The 24,820-nt window shown below is 33.2% G+C and overlaps 1 protein-coding gene across 3 annotated transcripts in view; it reads left to right on the plus strand.

Annotated features, from left to right (window-relative positions):
* LOC114332661 (patronin) overlaps positions 1 to 24,820 on the plus strand; it is a gene marked incomplete at its 3' end in the record, with an annotated part of 223,071 nt that overhangs the window by 108,373 nt on the left and 89,878 nt on the right. For all 3 annotated transcript variants that reach the window (XM_050649770.1, XM_050649771.1, XM_050649772.1), the window contains 2 exon segments: positions 13,048 to 13,298; positions 19,814 to 19,920. In XM_050649770.1, the coding sequence (XP_050505727.1) occupies positions 13,048 to 13,298; positions 19,814 to 19,920 (358 nt within the window).

Below are 24,820 nucleotides of genomic sequence, written 5' to 3' on the forward strand. Positions count from 1 at the left end.
CGCATTTCGCATGCTTGGATTTTACTACGGATGTTGTCGTTCACTGTCCACGTTTCACTACCGTAGAGTAGCACCGGCTCGTACACGGTTTGAAATACTTTCATTTTTGTTTTCAGGCTTACTTCTTTCTTCCTAATAAAACTTTTATTTAGTGCATAGTATAATTTTGTTGCACTCATTACCCTGCTGTTTATTTCTGGTTCTATATTTCCTTGCCCATTCATTGTTGATCCTAGATACTTGAAGTCCTCAACTTGTGTAATGGTCTCATTATTCAACTTAACATTTATATTTTCTTGTGTTTTCGATATTACTAAAGCTTCTGTTTTTTCAATATTTATTCTCATCCCAAATTTCTTAAAGGCCTCATTCCAAACATTCACATTCACCTGCAAGTCCTTTTCTGATTTTGCCACAATAACCAGGTCATCGGCATATATCAACTCTGACACGCAAACTTGTTGAAGTTTATACACCCCAACCCTAGTTCTTTTTACCTTACCCCTGCATTCTTTTGCAATTTCGTCCATTAGAGTGATAAATAACAAAGGACTCAGAACACCACCTTGTCTTACACCTGTCCTTGTGTAGAATTCAAGAGATGAGCAATTGTTCGTTCTTACATTATTACGTGTACATTTATATATACTCTTTATTGCTTGGATTAACTTCGGTTTCACATTTCTACGGTTTAATATTTCCCAGATCTTGTTACGTGGCGCCCGATCAAATGCTTTTTCCAAGTCCACAAAACAGAGATACAACTTACTGTTATGCTCTAGGGCTTTTTCTGATAACTGTCTCACCGTGAATATGAGATCGGTTGTACCTCGCCCTGGCCTAAAGCCGCATTGGCTGTCATCCAGTGTGGCCTCGATCTTTTCTCGCAGGTTTTTCTCTAGTATTATTTCGTAGATTTTACTAGCAACTACCAACAATGATATTCCTCTATAGTTAGAACACTTATGTTTATCGCCTTTTTTGTGTAATGGTAGAATAGTTGCAAGCGTCCAATCTCTAGGTATGCATCCGGTACGCCAACAGCTCCTTATGATCTTCCATAGTAATTGTAATCCTTCTCCTTCCATATATTTAATTAGCTCAGCCTTAATATTATCGTGTCCTGCAGCCTTGCCATTTTTTAATTTTAAAATTGCTTCCCTGTATTCTTCGTATGTTATGTCATCATCATCTTGTTGTTCATTTAAATTGTACTCCTCCCTGTCATTCTCTATTTCGTTGTTGTCTCCCATTAATAACTCCATAAAATGTTCTCGCCATCTTTCGGTAATCTCTTCATTTTTTAATAATATGTTACCATCTTTGTCCTCTAAACCTGTTAATCCGTTTGATTTTTTTTGTCTTAGATTTTTTAAAGTCCTATAAAGCAACTTCGCATTCCCCTTGATAAAATATTTTTAATATTTAATTACATAAGGTGTTCAAAATGATCTCCTAACACATTTATGTACGCCTAAAAACGATCATTGAATGAGCTACTTACTCTACGGAGCATTTGTAAATTAACACATCGAAATACACTTTGTATTCTATTTTTCATCTCATCCCTTGTTGTTGGAGGTATTTTATAAACTTCATTATTAACGTAACCCCAAAAAAATCAGTCCAGTTTATTAAATTCTGGTGATTTGGGTGGCCACGCTACTGGTCCGTTGAAAAATGAAAATATCTCGAAAACTAATAAATTTAGACATAGGGAATGTTATCTAAAAATTAAAGTACGGCAATGGTACTTTTCAATAGTGATATAAAATAAAGGGTGTTCCATTTAAAATTACTGAGAAAATAATGTACTTGCGTTTTGACTCATCCTGTATTTGATATAAAGAAAATTAGCAATATCGACCATTCTTGAAAATTTTGACAATACGTTATAAAATATGGCATTAATAAACCATTGTTGTTTTGCTTATTTTTATTTATACAGAGAATTGAACTTGTTACGATTTTCATATAAAATTGGTTATAACTTTGTAAACTTTTGGTGGCTAAAATTTTTGTTGTTAACTTTTATTGCTATCTATTACTATAGCGGAGCTATTGAGCTTTACCCTACTAATCAATCACCCTGTATTTAAATTGTTAATATGAAATTAACAACATTTTTTATAATGTGTGGAATTATTTTTACGGTTTAATTATACATTTTATTAAAATAAAAATGTATACCATTTTTATTCAGTTGCAATGCGAAAGCAAAACAATCTTATTTTTCACTTAGAACAGGGAGCGCAGTCCAGCACTCTGAATCGACGATTTGCGACTCTTATTGGAGAGGCGTAGGCCTGCTGCTCTCTGTTCGAAGTGACCTAAAACTGAAATAAAAATGTATACCGTTTTATGTATACATTGTGTATTAAATGTATACCATGTTTATATTAGTGTTACTCCTATAGAGTAACTAGGTCCATTTTCCGTTGGAACTCTACCAATCTACTATTTATAATGGGAAATAAGCCACAATTTTACCAAAAAAGATTTTATTAACGTTTCGAAGCCCAAACCGGGCTTCGGTTTGTCAAAATACAAAATACTAAATTTACCAAGCTGCAGACGGGGGTTGTGAATTGCAACTTTTTAGAATTCCCTCCCTTTGTCTTCACTGCAGCATCCATCTGGCTTGCGAATTTTAGAAGCCTTGGTGGTGTTACCAGGGAAATGGACCAATAAGTTTTCAATTTAAAAATCTTTTACTAATATTTTTAATATTTTTCAATATTATTAATGTTGCTATTAGGATTGAAAACTTTACCTTTCAGTTGCCAGATGACGCTAGTCACCTAATCCACACACGTCAGTTGCAATGTGGGGATAAACTTTCAAGGTTTGGTCACTTCGAGCAGAGAGCAGTAGGCCTACGCTTCTCCGATGATGACTCCAATAAGAGTCGAAAATCGTCGATTCAGAGTGCTGGACTGCTCTCCCTGTTCTAAGTGAAAAATAAGATTGTTTTGCCTTCGCATTGCAACTGAATAAAAATGGTATACATTTTTATTTTAGTTTATATTAGTATTACTCCTATAGAGTAACTAGGTCCATTTTCCGTTGGAACTTTACCAAGCTGCAGACGGGGGTTGTGAATTGCAACTTTGTTGAATTCCCTCCCTTTGTCTTAACTGCAGCATCCATCTGGCTTGCAAATTTTAGAAGCCTTGGAGGTGTTACCAGGTAAATGGACCAATAAGTTTTCAATTTAAAAATTTTTAATATTTTTCAATATTATTAATGTTGCTTTTAGGATTGAAAACCTTACCTTTCTATACATTTTATGTTGATTACAGTCGGAAAAATGAAAGAATGCCCATGAACGATCACATCAATCACATATTATTCAGATTATTAATAATATATCTCTCGTTTGTTATTTATGGAACAAAAACAGCAAATACAAAATATGTGATTGATGTGATCGTTCATGGGTTATTCTTTCATTTTTCCGACTGTATTATTTAATTAATTGTATGATAATCGAAAAATGCTGACAACTAAAGGAACAAAAGGTTTTTAACAAATCAGATTAAAAATTAATAAGACGTAGCGTCGCCCTTGGCTTGAATACCAGTCTGAACTCTATTGTATCAACTACGCGTTGAACCAATTATGCCTTCACCATATTTCCATATTTCTTGCAATTTACCACGTAGTTGTAGCAATGTACGATGAGGGTTATTTCTTATGCGTAGTTTCATTCTGTGCCAAAGTGTCTCTATTAGATTAAGATCCGGGCTGCTAGAAGGATGTAACAAAACTTTAATGTAATGTTCTCCCATCCATTTTTTTGGTAGATTTATTTCAATTTCTTGATCTCACAATAAAACACTGAAAAACGTTTGTTTTCTATACTTCCACAAAATTTATTACAACTATGTTATTACTACAGCTGTTTCGGCAAAGTGCCTTTCTCAAGTGATATATTTTACAATGTGTTTGCCTTTTTAAGTCTTTAACTGAAGAGGTTGAGGAGTGGGGAGCTGTTTGTCTCGAGTTGGTCATTCAGAATTATATCTGTATTTTTCAATTTATTAATTTCCATTGATTCTAAAAGTGATAGCTTAAGACCTTTATTTTGAATATGTAGAATTTGAAACTCTTCATTGAAAGAATGATTATGATCTAGAAGGTGAAGTGCGTATGTAGAAGTGTTTGTTTTTCTATTGTTGAAAGCCCTTTTGTGTTCTGCTATCCGTTTGTCAAAAGTTCTGCCAGTTTGACCGATGTAAGTTTTCGGACAGTCACCACAAGTTAGTTTGTACACACCACTCTGTAGTTGCTTTTTCTTTCGGCTTTTATTGTTTTTAATATGTTTGCTTAAGTTGTTGTTAGTTCTGAAAGCTGGTGTTATTCCTTTCTTTTTTATGTATCTGGCTATTTTTGTTGTTATTTTGCCAGTATATGTGAGAGAGCAGAAGGTACTGGGTTCTTTCTGTGGTGGTGGATACACTAATTTCAAGGCTTTCTTATGGAGTTTTTGGTTTAAAATGTTGTTAACTGTTTGTTCGTTATAGCCATTGTTTACTGCTATTTGTCTAATGATATTTAGTTCTGTCTCGAAGTTATTTTTGTCATAGGAATTTCTGTCAGTCTATGTATCATGCTATTGTAGGCTGCTAATTTGTGTTGTGTAGGATGGGATGATGAATTGTGTATAGTTGTGTCAGTATGGGTAGGTTTATGATATACGGAGAACTCATGTTTGTTGTGTAGTCTGGTAATCGTTACATCTAGAAAGTTTATGGAATTATTCTGTTCTGTTTCTATTGTGAACTCAATATTACTATGAAGTGAATTAATGTATGATAGAAATTGGTCAAGTTGTCTGTTAGTTCCTGTAAAGCAGACTAGTATGTCATCCACGTATCTCCACCAATATAAGAACTGTTTAAATACGGGGTGTTTAGAAATTGTTGTTTCAATTTGGTTCATAAATATATCTGATAGTAATGGGCTTAGAGGATTACCCATAATAAGTCCTGCACTGTTGTTTGTGTAAATTTGATTATTGAATTCAAAATAGTCTTGATTTATGCAAATTTCAAGAAGGTGTAAAATTTCAGATGCAATGATCGGATTTGTACTATTATGTTCTAAAAGGTTTTTAACTAAAACAAAAGTTTCTGTAGGAGGAACACTAGGAAAAAGATTTTTTACGTCAAATGAAATTAGTCTGGAGTTGTTGGGCAATTGAAAATGTTGTATTTTATTAACTAGTTCTAGTGTATTTTTTACGGTGAATTTAGGTGAAATTTTAGTGTATTCTGTAATAATATCTGACAGTTTTTTTGAAAGTTTATATGACGGAGCTGTATAAAAAGAAAGTACAGGTCTTATTGGGTGGTCAGGTTTGTGTAGTTTAACAAAAGAGTATAATTTAGGGGGTTGTGGGTTCATAATATTAAGGTATTTATGTTCTGTTGGATTTAGTATTGATTTTGAATTTTCAATGGCTAGTTTAATTTGTTTTCGATATTTTTCTGTGGGGGTCTTTGTTTATGGTAGGGGAGCCCAAGCGGGGATTTTTGCAGTTACTCGAGCGCGTCAGATTATCATATGGGGAGAAACGTGGTACCCTGCAGATATACCTCTGCCATATATTGGCTCTTAACACAGGGGAGTTCGTTTAGGGGGGCCCGAAAAAAAAAATCTATCCTTAAAAATACTCGAAATTGTCAGATTAAGATAAGGTAAGTTAAGTACATGCAAAACAGTGTATATTTAAAAAATCTGACGATTTGAGCGGGGCGTAAGGGAATTGGTGAGTCACAAAATTTCACAAGGAAAAGGCGAATATTTCGAGAAATGAACGTCAGATCGAAAAACTAAAAACTACACGTTCAATATTTTTCAAAAATCTATCGATAGATACCAAACACGACCCTCGCAGAGAGGGGTGGGGGGTAAATTTTAAATTTTAAATACAAATCCCGCGATATTTAGCAAAATAAACATCAGATCGAAAAACTGCAAAATACACTTATTTAATATTTTTGAAAAATATATCGAATGGTATCAAACGCGACCCCCCACGGAGGTGGGGTGGGGGGTTACTTTAAAATCTTAGGGAGCCCCCATTTTTTATTGCAGATTTGAATTCTCGCATAAAAATAAGCAACTTTTATTCGGACCATTTTTTCGAATTATGGATAGATGGCGCTATATTCGGAAAAAACGATTAATGGAAATGGAAAATTAAATTAAAAAATGGCAAGCTCCCGCTAAAATGGAAAATTTTACTTAACTTTTTTTGGTTTTAGGACCTAATAATCACAACCCAATAGGTCCCCAAAGCGCTCGAGTGACTGCACATTTAGCATACTTTGCTCCCCTACCATTAGTGTTATACTATTTTGGTTATTTAAAAATTCTATTGTTTTGTTATTATAGTCACTTTTATCGATAGCAATAGTAGTGTTACCTTTGTCTGCTTTTGTAAATATTATGTCATGCTTTATTGATTTATAATTGAAACAGCTATTTGGTTTTCTTAATAAATAAATAAATAAATAAATAAATAAACGTTTTTCAGTGTTTTATTGTGAGATAAAATGAACTTCCATCAAGTAACGGTCGAATCCATCAACAATTTCTTGATATTTGGCTGCGTTTACTATGCCTTTAATAAAATGTAAAGTTCCGAACCTTTTGGCCGAAATACAACCCCACACCATGATGCCGTGTGGAAACTTTACAGCCCTTTTGAGATAATCCTTATGGGATGCTTCTGTTTTTTCCCGAACCACACATTTTCGGTAATCTCCCACACACACATAAAATTTGCTTTCGTCGCTGTAGATAACTTTGTCCCAGATTCCTGCTTGCCAACTTTTCCTCGGTATACAGCATTCTCTGGAAACATTCATCCCAGTTGCTCTATACCACGTAGCAGTTACTTCTCGTAGTGTATTTCTTCTTCCCTCTTACATATTCTAACTTAATGCCTTACACTCCTTTAAGAAACAGTATGTGGAAGGCCTGAGATTTTGCCGCGAACATAACTACTGGCAGATTCACCATATTTCTTAAATTAAACACAGTAGTTGTTGCTACAGTCAATTCACTGGAAATTTCACACATTGTTTCCCCTTTATGGTACTGATGCATAATAATATCTCGCACTTTGGAATCAGTAGGTTTTCCACGTGCCATTATTGTATCTTACCCGTAATAAAACTGACAGTTGTTATTGTTAATTATTCATACTCATATGACGCGTGCCCATGATTGTTGACAATGCACTACCTAGTCGTAATTCATAATATGTTTGATTTCAAAGCCTTCTTTGCGGCAGGCTGATAAAACTTAAGAAACGTGAGGAAAAGCAAAAAACGTTCGAATATCTAGTTGTCAGTAGTTTTCGATTATCAAACAATAATTAATTAAATAGTAATCAGGATAACATAATATAAATTAATAAATAATTAATATTAAAAATAATTCCATAATAAAAAATGTATTTAATTTCATATTTACAATTAAAAAAAAATAAAAGAATATCCGTAAATTGGCGTTTTATTCGAAAAATAACTGATGGTTCCAACATATAGTTGTTAGGGCTTGTAATGCATAGAATTAAATCGAATTGTTTGAATGGCGTGTTGAATTTGGTTATTTTTATGTCGTGGTTTAACATTATTGCTACCAGTGTAGCTAACATGATTTATTTTCTTTATAACAGTGTTAAAGTTCAGTATATCTTGTTTAAAAATATTTTGATTTAAAACTATTGGTATAATTTTTGTTAATTAAATAACCATGATCTGCTTTTAAATACACACAAGGGTACGTTGTAATAACAATGGTATCCTTTGAAATAGCAAGGGTATTCTGATATTTCTTCGACCTATTATATTGTAAAATTCCCCGAAATTAATCTGACACACTTTATCATATTATGTACATACCAACGATCTTGTAGTTAGTAGTGTAGCTACTTATAATGATTTTTAGAATCTTTCTTTCGTCCTTTTGAATCTTCTTTCCTGCTTTTAATGTCTTTCGTATTTCTTTCGACTTTCTCATTATTTTTTTAATATTTAAGTGTATTTTTTTACTTTTTTGTCAGTTTCTTCTTTGTTTTCGGTTTTTTCAAAATCTTCTTTCTGGTTACTTAAAATAGGTGTTCCACAATTACTGTCTGTTCTTATTTTAAGTTCGTCTTATCTTAATTGAAAAAGTGAACAATGAGTCTTGGAAGGGACAAATACAATATGAAATTAACCAATCATATTTATTTTACATTAAAACATGAAATGAAATGTGATATTAACATCAACAAGCAAATCCTGCCTATAGCTTTACAAGAAATTCTGATACTTATGGCATTTAATGCACTGTTAGATGGCTTGTTGGATATGAATGGTGTAGCTGTCGTCTTGGATATAGGTAAAGCTCTAGATGTTTTCCATGTAACTGTCTTAAAGTAGTTCTTAAAAGTAGCTGCAGGTTTTATTCATCGTTGACGATGTGTTAGTCCTTGTCCATGTCCTTCCAAAAGTGGACAACAAAAAATGGCCAGAAAACTAGAATTGGAAACCCTGGATTAACGACATTATACAGGGTGTTTCATTAATAATTGCCCATATAGTAACTGGAGAAACCTTAGCACAAAATACGAAAATTTAACCTAAAACACTTAAATAAAATGTGGTTCCTTACTGAGTTACAGGGTGTTTTATCTAAAAATATAAAAATAATTTTTGCTCAGCATTTTAAAACTATTCGACGTATCCTTTTCATACTTGGCAGGTAGTATAGGTACTTTACAAGCTACTAAATTATGTTAAACAAACATTTTTGGCTATTACCAGAGGCGTACGACGGGGGAAAGTGAATGGTTGACCCTTTCCAAATTCTACACCACTGGCAAAATTGCTATTTTAGTTCAATTTTTGGATTCTCCAACACTTTCTATGAAAATAATATACTCTTCATTCGTAACGATAAAGTCATTAGTTTTCGAGATCTTTGAAGTTAAAAATGAAACGACACGGTTATTTTGATTAATGTATTGTGTCGCTTCATTTTTAATGTCAAATATCTCGAAAACTAATCATTTTATCGTTATGAATGAAGAGTATATTATTTGCATAGAAATTATTACAAAATCCAAAAATTACACTAAAGTAGCAATTTCGTCAGTGGCGTAGAATTTGGGAAGGGTGAACCCGCCACTATCCCATGTCGTACGCCTCTGGTAGTAGCTAGAAGCGTTTGTGTATCTTAATTTGGTAGGGTGTGCAGTACCTACACTTTCTGCCAAGTATGATAAGGATACGCCAAATAGTTTTAAAGTACTGGGTATAAATATAGTTTAAATCTTAATCATATATGAATCATTATCATAAATTAATCAAAATAACTGTGCCGTTTCATATTTAACTTCAAATATCTCGAAAACTAATGACTTTATCGTTACCAATGGAGAGTACATTATTTACGTAAAAAGTATTGGAAAATCTAAAAATGGCACTAAAGTAGTAATTCCTCCAGTGGCGTAGAATTTGAGAAGGGTCAACCATTCACCATCCCCTGTCGTACGCCTCTGGTAGTAGCTAGAAACGTTTTTTTATCATAATTTAGTACGGTGTCTAGTAGTTGCACTTTCTACCAATTATGAAAAGGATACGTCGAATAGTTTTAAAATGCTGAGCAAAAATAATTTTTAAATTTTTAGATAAAACACCCTGTAACTCAGTAAGTAACCACATTTTATTTAAGTGTTTTATGTTAAATCTTCGTATTTTGTGCTAAGGTTTCTCCAGTTACTATATGGACAATTATTAATGAAACACCTTGTATTATGTTGTTTTAAAAGATTCCCTTGCCATGTTTTCCAAGTTTATTAAATATTAAATAAAAATAGCGAATTGGCAAGGGTCAAATGAATATAATAATAATTATTATTAGAAGAATTAGTTAACTTAAATTAAATATTCTAGCTGCGTATAGGTTTAACAAAGTTAAAAACGTAGGTTGAAGATTAGGTTATGTATAAAAACGAATATAAGAAATTATCAAAAATTATCGAAATATTGATTAAATATAAAGAAATTATTAACTTACCCTAAGAAGTTTTGAACGATATAAATGAATTTATGAACAGAAACATTAAGTTAAATAGACAAACGACATTATAAAAACATTTCCTTCCATTTAAGCGAAGACTGACATGACAGAACGGAAGTCAAAAGTTTCCAAATGACAAATAGTACCAACTTGTGGGTGTTACTTATTGCATTTTGAATACGGATGAAAGATACGGATAGAAAATCAAACAGAATATTTAGTTGATGAAATAATTGAGATACTTTCTAAGAATTGTATCATCTTGTTGTTTTGTTAAATTTTTTTTAATCGGAACTGCAGGTTAATGTGCCTGTATTTTGTGGTACAGAACTTTAAACGATTTGTGATACAAACTCTACTTTGATTTTGATAATGTAATGTTTGACAAATAACTGGTACTGAAATACCTTCTGTTGACACTTCTAGATTAAAAAATTGTTTTTCTAGATATTAAATTTTATTTTTGATTAAACAACTTTCTTGAAATATCAAATAAGAATTTAGTTACTTTATTGTTTAAAGGTTTAAACCTTCAATAGTTAGCAAGAGTCTTGTCTCTTAGTAGGGGAGGAAATTATGCTAAATGTGCAGTCACTCGAGCGCTTTGGGGACCTATTGGGTTGTGAAGAGTAGGTTTTAAAACCAAAAAAAGTTAAGTAAAGTTTTACATTTTAGTTGGGACTTTCCATTTTTAATTTAATTTTCTATTTCCAACAATCGTTTTTTCCGATTATAGCTCCATATATTTGAAAAATTTTTCCAAATAAAAGTTACTTATTTTTACGTAAGGAATCCGAATCAGCAATAAAAAATGGGACACCTATTTAAAATTTTAAAGTAACCCCCAACCCACATCCGTGGGGGTCGTGTTTGGTGCCATTCGATAGATTTTTCAAACATATTGAATAAGTGTATTTTTCAGTTTTTCGATCTGATGTTCATTTCGCGAAATATCGCGGGATTCGTATTTAAAATTTTAAATTTACCCCCCACCCCTCTCCGTGGGGAGTCGTGTTTGGTATCATTCGATAGATTTTTGACAAATATTGAGCACGTATTTTTTAGTTTTTAGATCTTTCGTTCATTTCGCGAAATATTCGCTTTTTTCTTGTGAAACTTTGTGACTCGCCCATTTCCTTACGCCCCGCCCAAATCGTCAGATTTTGTAAATATACAGTTTTGCATGTATTCTTTTTCTCATGATCATCTTTCAGTGCGTCACAGTTTTTCGATTTCTTTCTAACGCATTAAATTGTATTTAACAGAAAAAAAGGCACGTCCGTGATTAGACATTTACAACATTTATTCTAGTTATTCTAGTTGTCGATAGATGGCGCCATAATAAAAAAATATTTTTTTTTAATTAGATAATAATATTACAAATATAATCTGTATAATTTATAAGACTATACAAATCAAAGAAAATACCATTTTATAAATGCAAGAAACACATTTGATTTGTTTTTATTCCAAATTGAAAATAAAATGTGACAACTCTCAGATTTAACTAAAATGTCATGTTAGAATAAATGTCATAAATGTGTATTATCACGGACTTACCCTTTTTCCTATCATTTGTTACGCACTGAAAAATGCTCATGAAAAGGACAATACTTACATTATCTTAATCTGACGATTTCGAGTTTTCTAAGGATAGATTTTCGCCACCCCCCCCTTAACGAACTCCCCTGTGTTTAGAGCCAATATATGGTAGAGGTACATCTACAGGGTACCAGGTTTCTCCCCATATGATAATCACGCGCTCGAGTTACTGCAAAAATCCCCGCTTGGGCTCCCCTACCATCTGTTTTTTCAGTATTTTTTTTTTTCAATATACAGGGTGTCACGAACAGATTGCTCATAAATTATACCACAGATTCTGGGGTCAAAAATAGGTTGATTGAACCTCACTTACCTATATACAATAGTGCACACAAAAAAAGTTACAGTCCATTGAAGTTACAAAATGAAAATCGATTTTTTTCATATATCGAAAGAGATTTTTTATTGAAAATGGACATGTGGCATTCTTATGGCAGCAACATCTTAAAAAAAAATTGAAGTGAAATTTGTGCACCCCATAAAAATTTTATGGGGGTTTTGTTCCTTTAAACCCTCCAAACTTTTGTGTACGTTCCAATTAAATTATTTTTGTGGCACCATTAGTTAAACACAATATTTATAAAACTTTTTTGCCTCTTAGTACTTTTTCGATAAGCCAGTGTTTATCGACATATTTTGAATATTTGTCGAATCCACCACATATTTGTGTATGGTTAAGTACGATTATAGAGACCTGTTAATAATCTGAAAATTTATTTATAATTTACATTTTTAGGTATATTTTGAAAAAGAAGCCACATCTCGATAAAAGGTGACTTGTCAAAAAAAGACTAAGAGGCAAAAAAGTTTTAAAAACACTGTGTTTAACTAATGGTACCACAATAATGAATTAATTGGAACGTACACAAAAGTTTGGTGGCGTTTAAGGGAACAAAACCCCCATAAAATTTTTATGGGGTGGACAAACTCCACTATAATTTTGTTTTAAGATGTTCCTGCCATATGAATAATACATGTCCATTTTCAATAAAAAATCTCAAATAGTTTTCGATATATTGAAAAAAATCGATTTTCATTTTGTAACTTCAAAGGGCTGTAACTTTTTTTATGAGAACATTTGTACTAAGGTAAGTTAGGTTCAATCAAACTATTTTTGACCCCAGAATGTGTGGTATAATTTATGACCAATCTTTTCGGGACACCCTGTATATTTAACAGTTATAACTCTATTTTTTATTTTAACAGTTGTTTATCAATTTGAATTATTTTTTTTTAGTTTATTTAGTAAATGTGTCAACACTATTATGTAAAAAGCAGTTTGACCTTGTTAAATATTACTCATTTTTATTCAAAAAGTTTAATTTATGTATATAATTGATATTTATTTATATTTTTTAATAGGGTGACCGCTTGAAAGTACCAGAGTTTTCGCCATTGAGAGATTTGAAAGACTTGTGCGACGGTGTGGCGTTAGCAGCGCTTATTTCATATTATTGTCCTGACGAGTTATCATGGACTGATATTAGGATATCTCGCGTTCCATCCGTTCAGGACAGTATATACAATCTTCAGTTACTACAAGATTTCTGCAGTAGATGTTTGCCTTCATCCATCTTCCATTTAATGCCGGAAGATATAACGTATATGCGAGAGTAAGTAGTAATTTTAACGTTTAATGTACTTTTAATGATTAAATTAGTCATCTCTGTATTGTTTACATAACTTCATCAGTACAACTCATCAAAATCAAATCAATCGATAAAATGGTACAAACATGATATTTTATATAAAATTATTGATTGTGATATAAAATTCAACATTTTGAAGAGCTAGCCTTTCACGGGGTGGCCGGATAGTCCCTTTACAGTAATAAACTATTGTTTTTTGTTATGCTACAGACGGAAAAAAATAACACAATTTTGTTTGTGAATTATTTATTAATTATTTATTTATCTAAAACGTCGGTGTGCATACGTCCAGTGTCGCAACACAACTTGGACTTTTTGTCCAAAGTTGGCAAGTTTGTTATTTTTAATAGACATCCTATGTATCGATACCGGATACCGAATATCAACGGAATAACAGTAATAACTAAAATTAAGAAAATCTAATCCATTCAAAACCGGTCAACAGCTCTTGACAAGGATGGCCTTCACGAGAATGAAATTATCTCAAAATGTACTACCCCAGGCGAGAAGGAAAAAATTTCCAGAATCTCGCACTAAACTGCTAGTCTGTCCCACCGATTCTGGAGGGGACAAGACTATGACAAGTAAACATACCAAACTTAGAAAACCCTAACACCCAACGTCGCTACATTTAATACTAGATCCCTAGCAACAGAAGAACGAATCAGAGATGAAAGCAAAAATGTCAAAAATTAAATAAGATGTGATAGGCGTTAGCGAGGTAAAATATCGAGGAGAAATCCTGAAAAAACTGAAATCAGGTCACTTATTCTACCAGGGCGGTAGTGAAACTGAAACAACGGGAGGCGTTGGCTTCTTTGTACACAGAAACATGAAAGCAACATTATATCAATATGACAATATTTTAGTCCTGAATGATACATAATATATGGTGACTTCAACGATAAAACGGGGAAAAAGCAGATAAGACAGAAATATCACTGGGAAAATTTGCTTTGGGAAACAGGAACGAACGCTGTGAAACTTGTCTTAGTTTAGAAAAAAGAACATCGAAGATGGACGTGGCAAAGTCCGATTGGAAATACTAGGAACGGGATCATTTTTATGATCACTGACAAGAAGCAAATCTTTAAAGATGTTAGATCAGCAGAATGTCAACAGGTAACGACCACAGTATGGTAAAAGCATCAATAGACATAGAACTTGGCAAAGAGAGATACCGCATGATCAAAAAGGAAATGGACATACACAGAGGTGTTACCAGGATGACCCTAAGGGGGAGTTACATCTACTTGAAGGTCTCTGGGGGGTATGGAATAATAATGGTGTTAAGCGTATAGAGCTCAAAAGTACATCCAAAGGGGGGTTATAACCCCCAAAACCACCCCCCGGTTACGCCTATGGACATACAACTACGTGGACAGAGCCTATTAATATAAACGTATTTGAAGAACTCATCAACAGCAGTCTCGAAAGCAATAAGAATACAGATCTAAATGTTAACACCCTTAATGGCATTATTCGCGGTGTGCAAGTACTTGGAAGGGATACGCGAAACGATAGTGCGCGAATAGCGGAGAAATATTGCAACTTTCTTAAATAATTCATGTCAATTGAAATTGTCAAATTGACGTACATTTCATAGCTACTGTCATTGAAGGACAAAAATTATATATTGCTCCACAATTGCAATTATTATATAAAGGTAAATTTAATTAATTTTATTTTGATTGCAGTACTGCATTTTAATAACTAATTTTATTTATTACATACAATTGTTTACGTTTTAATAACATATTCTAAATCTTATTTTTTCTTCTTATTATTTTTCTTGGACCATGGCCTTGACAATTATCCAGTACCCAGGACCATATGATTGGCCAATATAATTAAAAGTGCGAATAAAAGTGCAGAGCGTAGAAACCAGGTGTCGCTTTTTCGAACTTGCACGGTCCCAATAATAGAAGCTATAGAAGAAAGCCAGAAGATACACGGCCAAAATAAATCACATAACAAAAGAATAAGTCCCAAGAAGAGTGCAAAGTATTAGAAGCAAAGAATAACATGAACTTAAAGAGATAAGTAAATTGTTGTTCTGAAGCTATTTGCTTGTGGCATTTTTGTAATGAACTAGTTTTGATGGGAAATAAGCCACAATTTTACTAAAAAAATGAGTTTATTAACGTTTCGACGTCCAAATCGGATGCCGTTGTCAAAATACAAAAAATATTAATGAATTAAACAAAAATGTTGTTGCTTAGTAAAAAATTCTTCTAATAATTAATTAATCTGACTCATTTTTATCGGCAATTCAGACATATATTATACATTTTAACCTTCCGAAGACCAACCTTTTTTTGTTACACGGATGATCAACGGGGGTAAAAGATGACCCCAAGTCAAAAATAACAATTGACAATAAAATTAAGTTGTTTTAAGAAATAAAATAATGTATTCCTAATTTTAATATTTCTATTGTATCAATAAATAATAAATAAACATTAGTATATAATATATATTTTTAATTACAACTGAACAAAAACAGGAATCATCATTCTGAACTTAAAACTAAAGAAATTTTAAAATATACACTAATTTACGTCTCCACAGGTTTAACAAACAATTTTTGAAGTGAAAACTTCTTTAGGGACGTTGTGCGATTTTTGGATATGGAAAAAGCATTGAATTCGCGACCGTCATCTTTAAGGATGTTGTGCGATTTTTGGATAGGGGAAAAAGCATTGAATTGGCGACCGTCATCGCGACCGTCATCGCTTATGCTATATATTACGTGTATGTATATAAATATAAATTGTGCAGAGATATTTAAATTTAAAATAAATGTAAAACCTATTTTAGGATGGGGAAAATGGATTGATTTCGCTACCATCATCGCGACCGTCATCGCTTCGGCGAAATAAATTTTGTACATTATATAGGTATATTATGTGTATGTATATGTATATAAATTGTATAGAAGTATTTAAATTTAAAATAAATGTAAAACCTATTTTAGGATGGGGAAAAGGGATTTATTTTGCGACCGTCATCTCTTCGGCGAAATAAATTTTGTACATATATTATTATACAGTGCTAGTCAAAAGTCCGTACCCCCCTCGTATCTTTTGAACGGTTATACCTATAATAGTGAAATTTGGAGGTAGGAAATAAACAGAGGTAAGCTTCTTAACTAGTCATGACAGGTGGCATAATAGTGACAGATGACGTTACAGAGCCACTGTGACCGATAATTTTAAATGGGACCTTATGGCAAGTGATACCTTATTTAAAAGGTACTGAAAATACCTATTCAGTTATACTATTTTTTTGGGTTTAAGTTGATTTTGATTTTGGTGAAAAAATTAAATAAATATAATATTGTAGTTTCGCATTTAATTAATAAAAATTTAAATGTCCGCCTATTGGTTTTTTTGTCAAAAAGATGACGTTTTTCAATTCTCTAGTAGTTTTTACGTCAACATCAACCTTTTTGACAAGTAATCATAGGCGGAATTTTGATTTTTTTTTAATTAAATGCGAAACTACAATTTTATATTTATTTCATTTACTCATCAAAATCAGCTTAAACTCAAACAAAATTAGTATGACTGAATAGGTATTTTCAATACCTTTCAAACGAGGTATCGCTTGCCATACGGTCCCATTTAAAATTATGTGTCGCAGTGGCGCTGTAAAGTCATCTGTCACTGTTACGTCACCTGTCATGACTAGTTAAGAAGCTTACGTTCGTTTATTTCCTCCCTCCAAATTTCACTATTATAGCTATAACCGTTCAAAAGATACGAGGGGGGGTACGGACTTTTGACTAGCACTGTATATTATTATAATATACGTATAATAATACTAATGTTATTGAAGTGAAAACTTCTTTAGGGACGTTGTGCACTTTTCAGATGGGGAAAAAGTATTAAATTAGCGACCGTTATTGGTTCGACGTAATAAATTTTTGAAGTGAATACTTTTTTAGGGACGTTGTGCACTTCTTAGATGGGGAAAAAGTGTTGAATTAGCAACCGCCATCGCTTCGGCGAAATAAATTTTTGAAGTGAAGACTTCTTTAGGGACGTTTTGCACTTTTTCGATAGGAAAAAAGTATTAAATTAACGACCGTCATTGCTTCGACGAAATAAATTTTTGAAGTAAAAACTTCGTTAGGGACGTTGTGCCCTTTTTAGATGAAGAAAAAGTATTGAATTATCGACCGTCATCGCGTATATAATATAGGTATAGCACTTCTTTTTAGATGGGGAAAAGCATTGACCTCGTAATTTATATACTATAAGAAGTTTTCACTTCTGTCGACACTCCCATGAGTGCTTTAAATTTTTTTTTTCAATATTTAAATTTTTCTTACATCAATTCCACATAGTAGACGGTATTTACTTAATATAAAATTGGAATATGAAAGGCCAAGGGAGTTCGTCTTTGACCCCAAATTCAGCAATTTTTTTTTATTTTCGTAAAATATAGGGAATTTTTTTTATTACAAAATATGAGAGTATCTAGAATGATATGAAAGTCAAATAAAAAAATAATGAATTTAATGTTGAAAATATTTCTGAATTTATTAAATAAAAACATGCATTGGGGTCCAAATTTACCCCCTTCGTCATCCGAAGGTTAAAGTAGAAGACTTTAAAATGATATTGCCCATATTTATGAGTTGCGTTTCTGGAACGACTTTACTGAAAGATAGTTCATTCGATTACATGAAATCAACCCCAACTCAAGAATATCCGTCACAAAAAAATCATAATTTCTTTCATATGATTCATCGGAGGAAAGTCGTTTCTATTATATACTTGCAAACCAAACTAAAAATGAGAGAAAGAAGACCCGGGGAAGTCTAAAAATTGCACTGCCTGTCTATTCATCAAGGCAAAAATTCCAACGAACTTGGTTTGCAGCAGGCAATAGAAACCACGAATACAGGCGTGACCCAGATGCTGGTTCCAAGAGAAGTGTTAATTTCTCCAGAAATACAACTTCGAATTGTTTTAAACAGATATACACTAAGCATCAAAATTAACGCACCACCTTATAAATGGGACATTTTTGATGTCTCGTATTTGCTAAACCTGTTGTCCGATTTTAGTGATTTTTTTAATATGTTATAGCCTTATTCTTCAAGTATATCGATGTAATAATATTTTTGCTAAACAGATAACTGTCAGTGTATACCGGGTGTAAGAATGATAGTGTTTTTTCCTCAAAGTTTGGAACATCCTGTGGAATATTCTAGCGTATATAAAATATTGAAATTAAAACTCGAGTGTAGCCTTAGGCTTTTTTAACATTTTGCTTTTTGATTCATTCTCTTACGTTGGATAATAAAAAAGTTACTTACTTTAACAACTAGCAACGTTCTTCATCAATACAGGGTGTTTCTAAATAAGTGCGACAAACTTTAAGGGGTAATTCTGTATGAAAAATAATGACCATTTGCTTCATAAACCTATGTCTGCAAATGCTTCGTTTGCGAGATACGGGATGTTGAATTTTTTCTTACAAACTGACGATTTATTTATTGCTCTAAAAACCGGTTGAGATATGCAATTGAAATTTGGTATGTTTTAAGAGGTAGTTATTGCGCATTTTTTGGCATACAATCAAGAATTTTATATTCACCATTGGCGTACATACGGGTAATATGACCCGTATGCGCACCAATGGTGAATATAAAATTCTTAATTGTATGTCAAAAAATGCGCAATAACTACCTCTTAAAACCTACTAAATTTCATTTGCATATCTCAACCGGTTTTAGAGCAATAAATAAATCGTCAGTTTGTAAGAAAAATTCAACATCCCGTATCTCGGAAACGTAGCATTTGCGGAAGTTTGTTTATAAAGCAAACGGTCATTATTCTTTCATGCAGAATTACCCCTTAAAGTTTGTCACACTTATTTAGAAACACCCTGTATTGATGAAGAACGTTGCTAGTTGTCAAAGTACCTAACTTTTTTATTATCCAACATAAGCGAATGAATCAAAAAGCAAAATGTTAAAAGAGCCTAAGGCTACAGTTAAGTTTTAATTTCAATATTTTGTATACGCTAGAATATTCTACAGGGTGTTCCAAACTTTGAGGAAAAAACACACTATCATTGTTACACCCGGTATACAATGACACTTATCTGTTTAGCAACAATATTATTACATCGATATTCTTGAAGAATAAGGCTATAACATATTAAAAAAATCACTAAAATCGAACATGTTTAGGAAATACGAGACATCAAAAATTTCCCATTTTTAAGGTGGTGCGTCAATTTTGATGCTTAGTGTATTTATATCATCCATATCGAGTTATTTGTTGTTCTTGGGCATTGGGAGTCTGGCTATTTTTCATTTCGTTCAGAAGTAACCATATAACATAACCCCTCCGATGATCCCTAATGAGGGTGAAACGTACGTAAGGGCGTTTATGGTCCTCTCTGAACAAATTAAAATATCAGATGTCTCTGTAAAACATTGTAATTTCTTTTTGTTTTAGAACGATGAAACAAAATCTTTTAGTATTTCTCGCCGATCTTTTCAATGTGATGGAAATCAACCCTGCCAAATGTGTGCGTTATCCTGGTATGGAAAAAATCAGTAGCGGTAAGTCGATTGCTTTCATTTTAGGAGATAATTTTCTCGCATTGTTTGTTTATGTTTAGCTTTGTTATTTTTATTTGCAATTAATGTGAAGTTATTTATTTTTTGTTTTAAGGTATAGTTGAAAGTTTTATTATAATACAGAAAAATCTATAAATTTGACGAAAATTAAAAAACTAAAAAGTTAATTATCGTTACAGTAAAGTGCATCAAATAATTGTAGATTTATGATTTTCTTTCTGATTTCGACGAGGTTTTAATCAATCAGTGTTCAGCATTTAAACTACAAAACTAATTCCGTGTAAAACTTAAAAATCATAAATATTTGCCCATACTGCATTCTAAGAGGAGATATTCAAAGTTTTTTTAATAGATAAAAAATTTTAATAAGCTAAAAACCTGATTTTTCTTTAATACAATAAAAAATCTATTTTTTACATTTGTGATATATTCTACTGAAGGTATAAAATACTGTGTACAATGTAACTTTATCCTATTAAATCGGGATTGTTATTCGTTAGTAGCTCTTGTGAGAATTAAACCATTACTTGTTTGGTACATTTGATAAAAAAATAAGATGATGAAACACATTCTAAGTTTTCCTTTACAGTTTTTCACAATTAATATTGTCTTTTTCCTTTCTTTTTTATTTTCTTTGATGATTTATAGCGGTTCTTTTACTGTGTAGTTTCTTTTGATTAAAGGTTTTCTAGCCGTTGAAGATGAATTTACAACTTTTTAAGCATAAAAGCTCGAAGCAATAAGATATGCAGTAAGCATTGTATTAAAAAATATACAATTATTGAGGTACTAATACACTTTTGGTGTACAAATAAAGCATAATTTTAATTACTTTTTTTCGACTCCTTATCGCCTCAAATACAATAAGTATTAAAAATGCATTTTTTGCAAAAGTTTATTTAATTATTGGACTCTACAAAAAATATTCCGTATTTTTCCATTTTATAGAGGGCGCCAAATTCAAGACCAAAAACATTCTTCTAGTATGGCCGAGAGTTAATCTCGGTATTGGCAAACCTGGAACAAAAAAATCAAACAGGAATTTAAAAAGGAAGGTTCCACATATACTAATTCATCTCCGTTTATTAAAAAATGCGAACAAAAAATGGACTTTTGAAAAAGGTGTCAAAAGTGTTTTTTCCCATTTTTCTTACGCCAAAATATTTTTTTTTTCATTTTTGGCCTAATTGAGATGAATTCGCATGTAAGGTATGTTATCAAGTAAAACACACCAAGATTCATCCAAATCGGTCCAGCCAACTCGAAGATTCACTGTCGGTCGTTCGATAAAAGTGATTTTGAGAGAAACAGCTTTTTCTCGTATTATTTTTTTACTTTTATTAAAAATATCTAGTTTGATCACTTATAATTGATTAGTCTGCTATTCCTGGACCACATAATAATAATCCATCATCATTAAAGGAATGTTTTTCCTCGTGCTGAGCCCTTTGTCCTAGACTACGCATACTTATATGCAGCGATGCCGAAGGTGCAACCCATTGTTTACTTGATTTTTATTAGCGTCATTCGACCTTCATTAAAAATTGCCAACGAGATTTGAACTTGCAAGTTCGATGACTTTCTTGCCTGCAAAAGTATGTTTTGGAACAATGGCCCAAAGAGTTTTGTTGTAACACTCGTTGTTGTTTTGGGTATTTCTTTCCAAACAACGTGAGATTAATTCTTCATTAGTCAACTTTTCTAATACAGACTTCACAAGCTCTTCCACTTGTACGAGGATAGATTGATATAAAACTAGCCTTTGATAGATGGCCTTACTTGATACCGAATTGCTCTCGGTTTTGACATTTGCCATTCATGACATTTTGTCTGTCAAAATTTTAAGCCAAAAATTAAGTTTGGTTTTTACAGCCCTCAGAAGCAAACAACTTTTGTATTTTCGGAAAAATGGAAAAAATTGAGTCTCGTTCGGTAATTAAGTTCCTCCACAAAAAGGGGAAACGAATGTGCAATACAAAGCCGATCTGGACGAAGTATATGGTGAGGCTGCACCTTTGTTAGCAAAAGTAAAGTTTTGTAAAGATGAATTTGTTCGTGGTCGTATGTTTTTGATAATGAGCGTCCCGGGAGGCCAAATGAAGTCACCACGCCGGAAATGATCAACAAAGTCCATGACATGATTATGGCAGATCGTCGAATCACGCTTCGCGAGTTAGTAGAGGCCCTACACATTTCTTACGAACGCGTACACAACATCATTCACCATCATTTGGACATGAAAAAGCTACACGCGCGATGGGTGCCGCGTTTGCTGACAATCGACCAAATGCGAAAACGTGTGACCACTTCGGAGACGCTTTTGGCGATAATACGGCGAGTTCATAAGGATCTTTTTCGACGATTTATCACCGTTGATGAAACCTGGTTGCATTATTATACACCGGAAATCAAATAACAGTCGAAACAGTGGCGCAAACGCGGCGAAGGCCCGCCGAAGAAGGTAAAAAGTGCACATTCTGCCAGCAAAGTGATGGCGACTGTTTTCTGGGATGCGAAGGGCATCATCCACATCGACTACTTGGAAAAAGGAAAAACAATCAATGGTGAGTACTACGCAGCATTATTGAATCGATTTGATGCCGAATTGCTCGAAAACGTCCCGGTTTGGCACGCAAAAAGTGCTCTTTCACCAAGACAACGCACCGGAGCACCGATCGGCCGTCGCCACGGCAAAATTACACGAATTGGTCTATGAATTGGTTGAACACCCACCGTATTCCCCAGATCTTGCCGCCAGCGACTTTTTCCTGTTTCCAAATCTAAGAAAATGGCTCGGAGGGCGCCGTTTCGCAACAAACGATGAAGTCGTCGCTGAAACTTCGGCCTATTTTGAAGAGCTCGAGCAAAAGTACTATTCGGATGGGATAAAAAATTGGAACATCGTCTTATTAAGTGTATCGAGCTAAAAGGGGTCTATGTTGAGAAATAAATCGATTTAATCCCAAAAACGTGTTTTTTATCAAAGGCTAGTTTTATATCAATCCACCCTCGTAGACTAAGGCCGATGCCGCAGTGCAGGAAGTTTGCTAGGATGGTGGATGGTAGATACTCGCCTGGCGACCATCCAGCTACTTATACCACGAATAATACAACGACGGTAGCCGCAGTGGCCTCCCACTACCATCTACCCACCCGGTGGTCCGCCAGGCGTCTATCTACCCATATCAGTCGTGTTTGATAATCCATCCGGATAGCCTCGCTATGGACGAAAGCGTAATAAGTGCTGTGTATAAAATAAGGGCAATTTGGGACCCAGCAGACCCACTATGTGACGAAACATGGCTTAAAATATCTGTTTTATTTATTCTTTGCATTTGCATTAAAAAAATCCAATATTCAAGTCAGGTGAATTTAAAAAGCAATTTTTGCCTTTAAGTCGATTTTTCTTCATTTTCTGAAAAGTGTAGTGAGTGAGTTTTACCTCTAATATGACGATATGCTAAAAAACAAACCAAATGTAACGTAACAAATGAAACAAACGATTCCTCAGCAGTCAGTTGGATACTGACTTCTGACTTCATTTCACTGCGTCCAGGATGCAGCGACCCTCCACCATCCACCTTTAAAATCCACCCTCCAAGCCACCATCTAGCCTCCTGCAGTGCGGCATCGGCTTAAGAGCTGGTTTTGTTTGTACGATTCGCGCATAACGAAAATCATGCGCCGGTTGATCTCTAATGCTTTATCTACCACTTTGCATAAATTTATTTGTCGGTCACCACATTCACATTCTAGTTTTGAAAATTTAATATTTTTGTCGCATTTCAGCATAGTCGAGTTCTAGGAAAACAAGCCTGAAAGCGAGAGTACAATAACTTTCATGTATTTTAACCCCAAATTCAGTAATGTTTGATAATTTTTTGCGGATGCGATAGTAAATGACGTACTTTGCTCAGCACTATGCTGGTTTCCATGCTATTCGTGAGATCTTCTTTTGTACTGCGCATTTTTTTATTTCTGTAGTTTTACTCGCTTTTCTGTAAGATGTAAGGATTTTACCGTGTTAAATATAGTTGCAAATGACCAAACAACTACTGCAAACAAAAGTGAAACATGAAAATATTATACTAAGTTGTGTATGTGGAAGAAACCGGTATTTTAGAAGGAGGGAAGTCACGTATAGCATTGCGCGTTTGACAGCTGCAAAGTGCCGAAAAGCACGTACGCTCAATACTTATGTTGACTGACTTATAATTCAAATTTCTTTATAACATTTGAGGAGGTCATTTCTAAAGGTGTAAGGAGTTGAAAAATGAAAAAAAAAATCTTTGTTTTTTCAAAATCAAAAGTATACTAGTACCTTGAATAATTCTTCACATAATTGAATGGAATACAACTATGATTATTCTTATACATATCTATATAAATAGATTTAAATTAACCATTCTGGAAAGATATGACAGACATAATATCTTGGGTTATGCGTATGACCCGGTCATAGTAGCCTACGACAAATTTAATGACACCGTCAGAGTTCTGTAAGTAGTGTCACAAATAGACTTCAAATGTAGGTCTTAATACAATACCCCAGATGTCCAAAATCATGAAATTTACTATATGGATGAATTTAAAATTATTGGGGCCTTCTAAACTTGAATAGTACAGATCTAAATCTGCTGAGTGAAGTAAAATGGAGTAATAAAAAACCGAAAACCAAGAAAGAAATTTATATTGTAAATATTATTATAATACAAGTTCATTCTACCATTTTATCTAAATACATAGTTTTACCTTACATAACTCGAACTTTCGGCCTTTTGTTATTTAGTAGTTTTTTGTTGGCTTTTTATATTTAGTTTAACTTTTTGGTGGCGGAAGAAAAATATTTTTTGTTAATACTAATATGGTGATGGTATTACAT

Source organism: Diabrotica virgifera, chromosome 4 (genome assembly GCF_917563875.1).
Source record: "Diabrotica virgifera virgifera chromosome 4, PGI_DIABVI_V3a".
Taxonomy (NCBI): Eukaryota; Metazoa; Arthropoda; class Insecta; order Coleoptera; family Chrysomelidae; genus Diabrotica; species Diabrotica virgifera.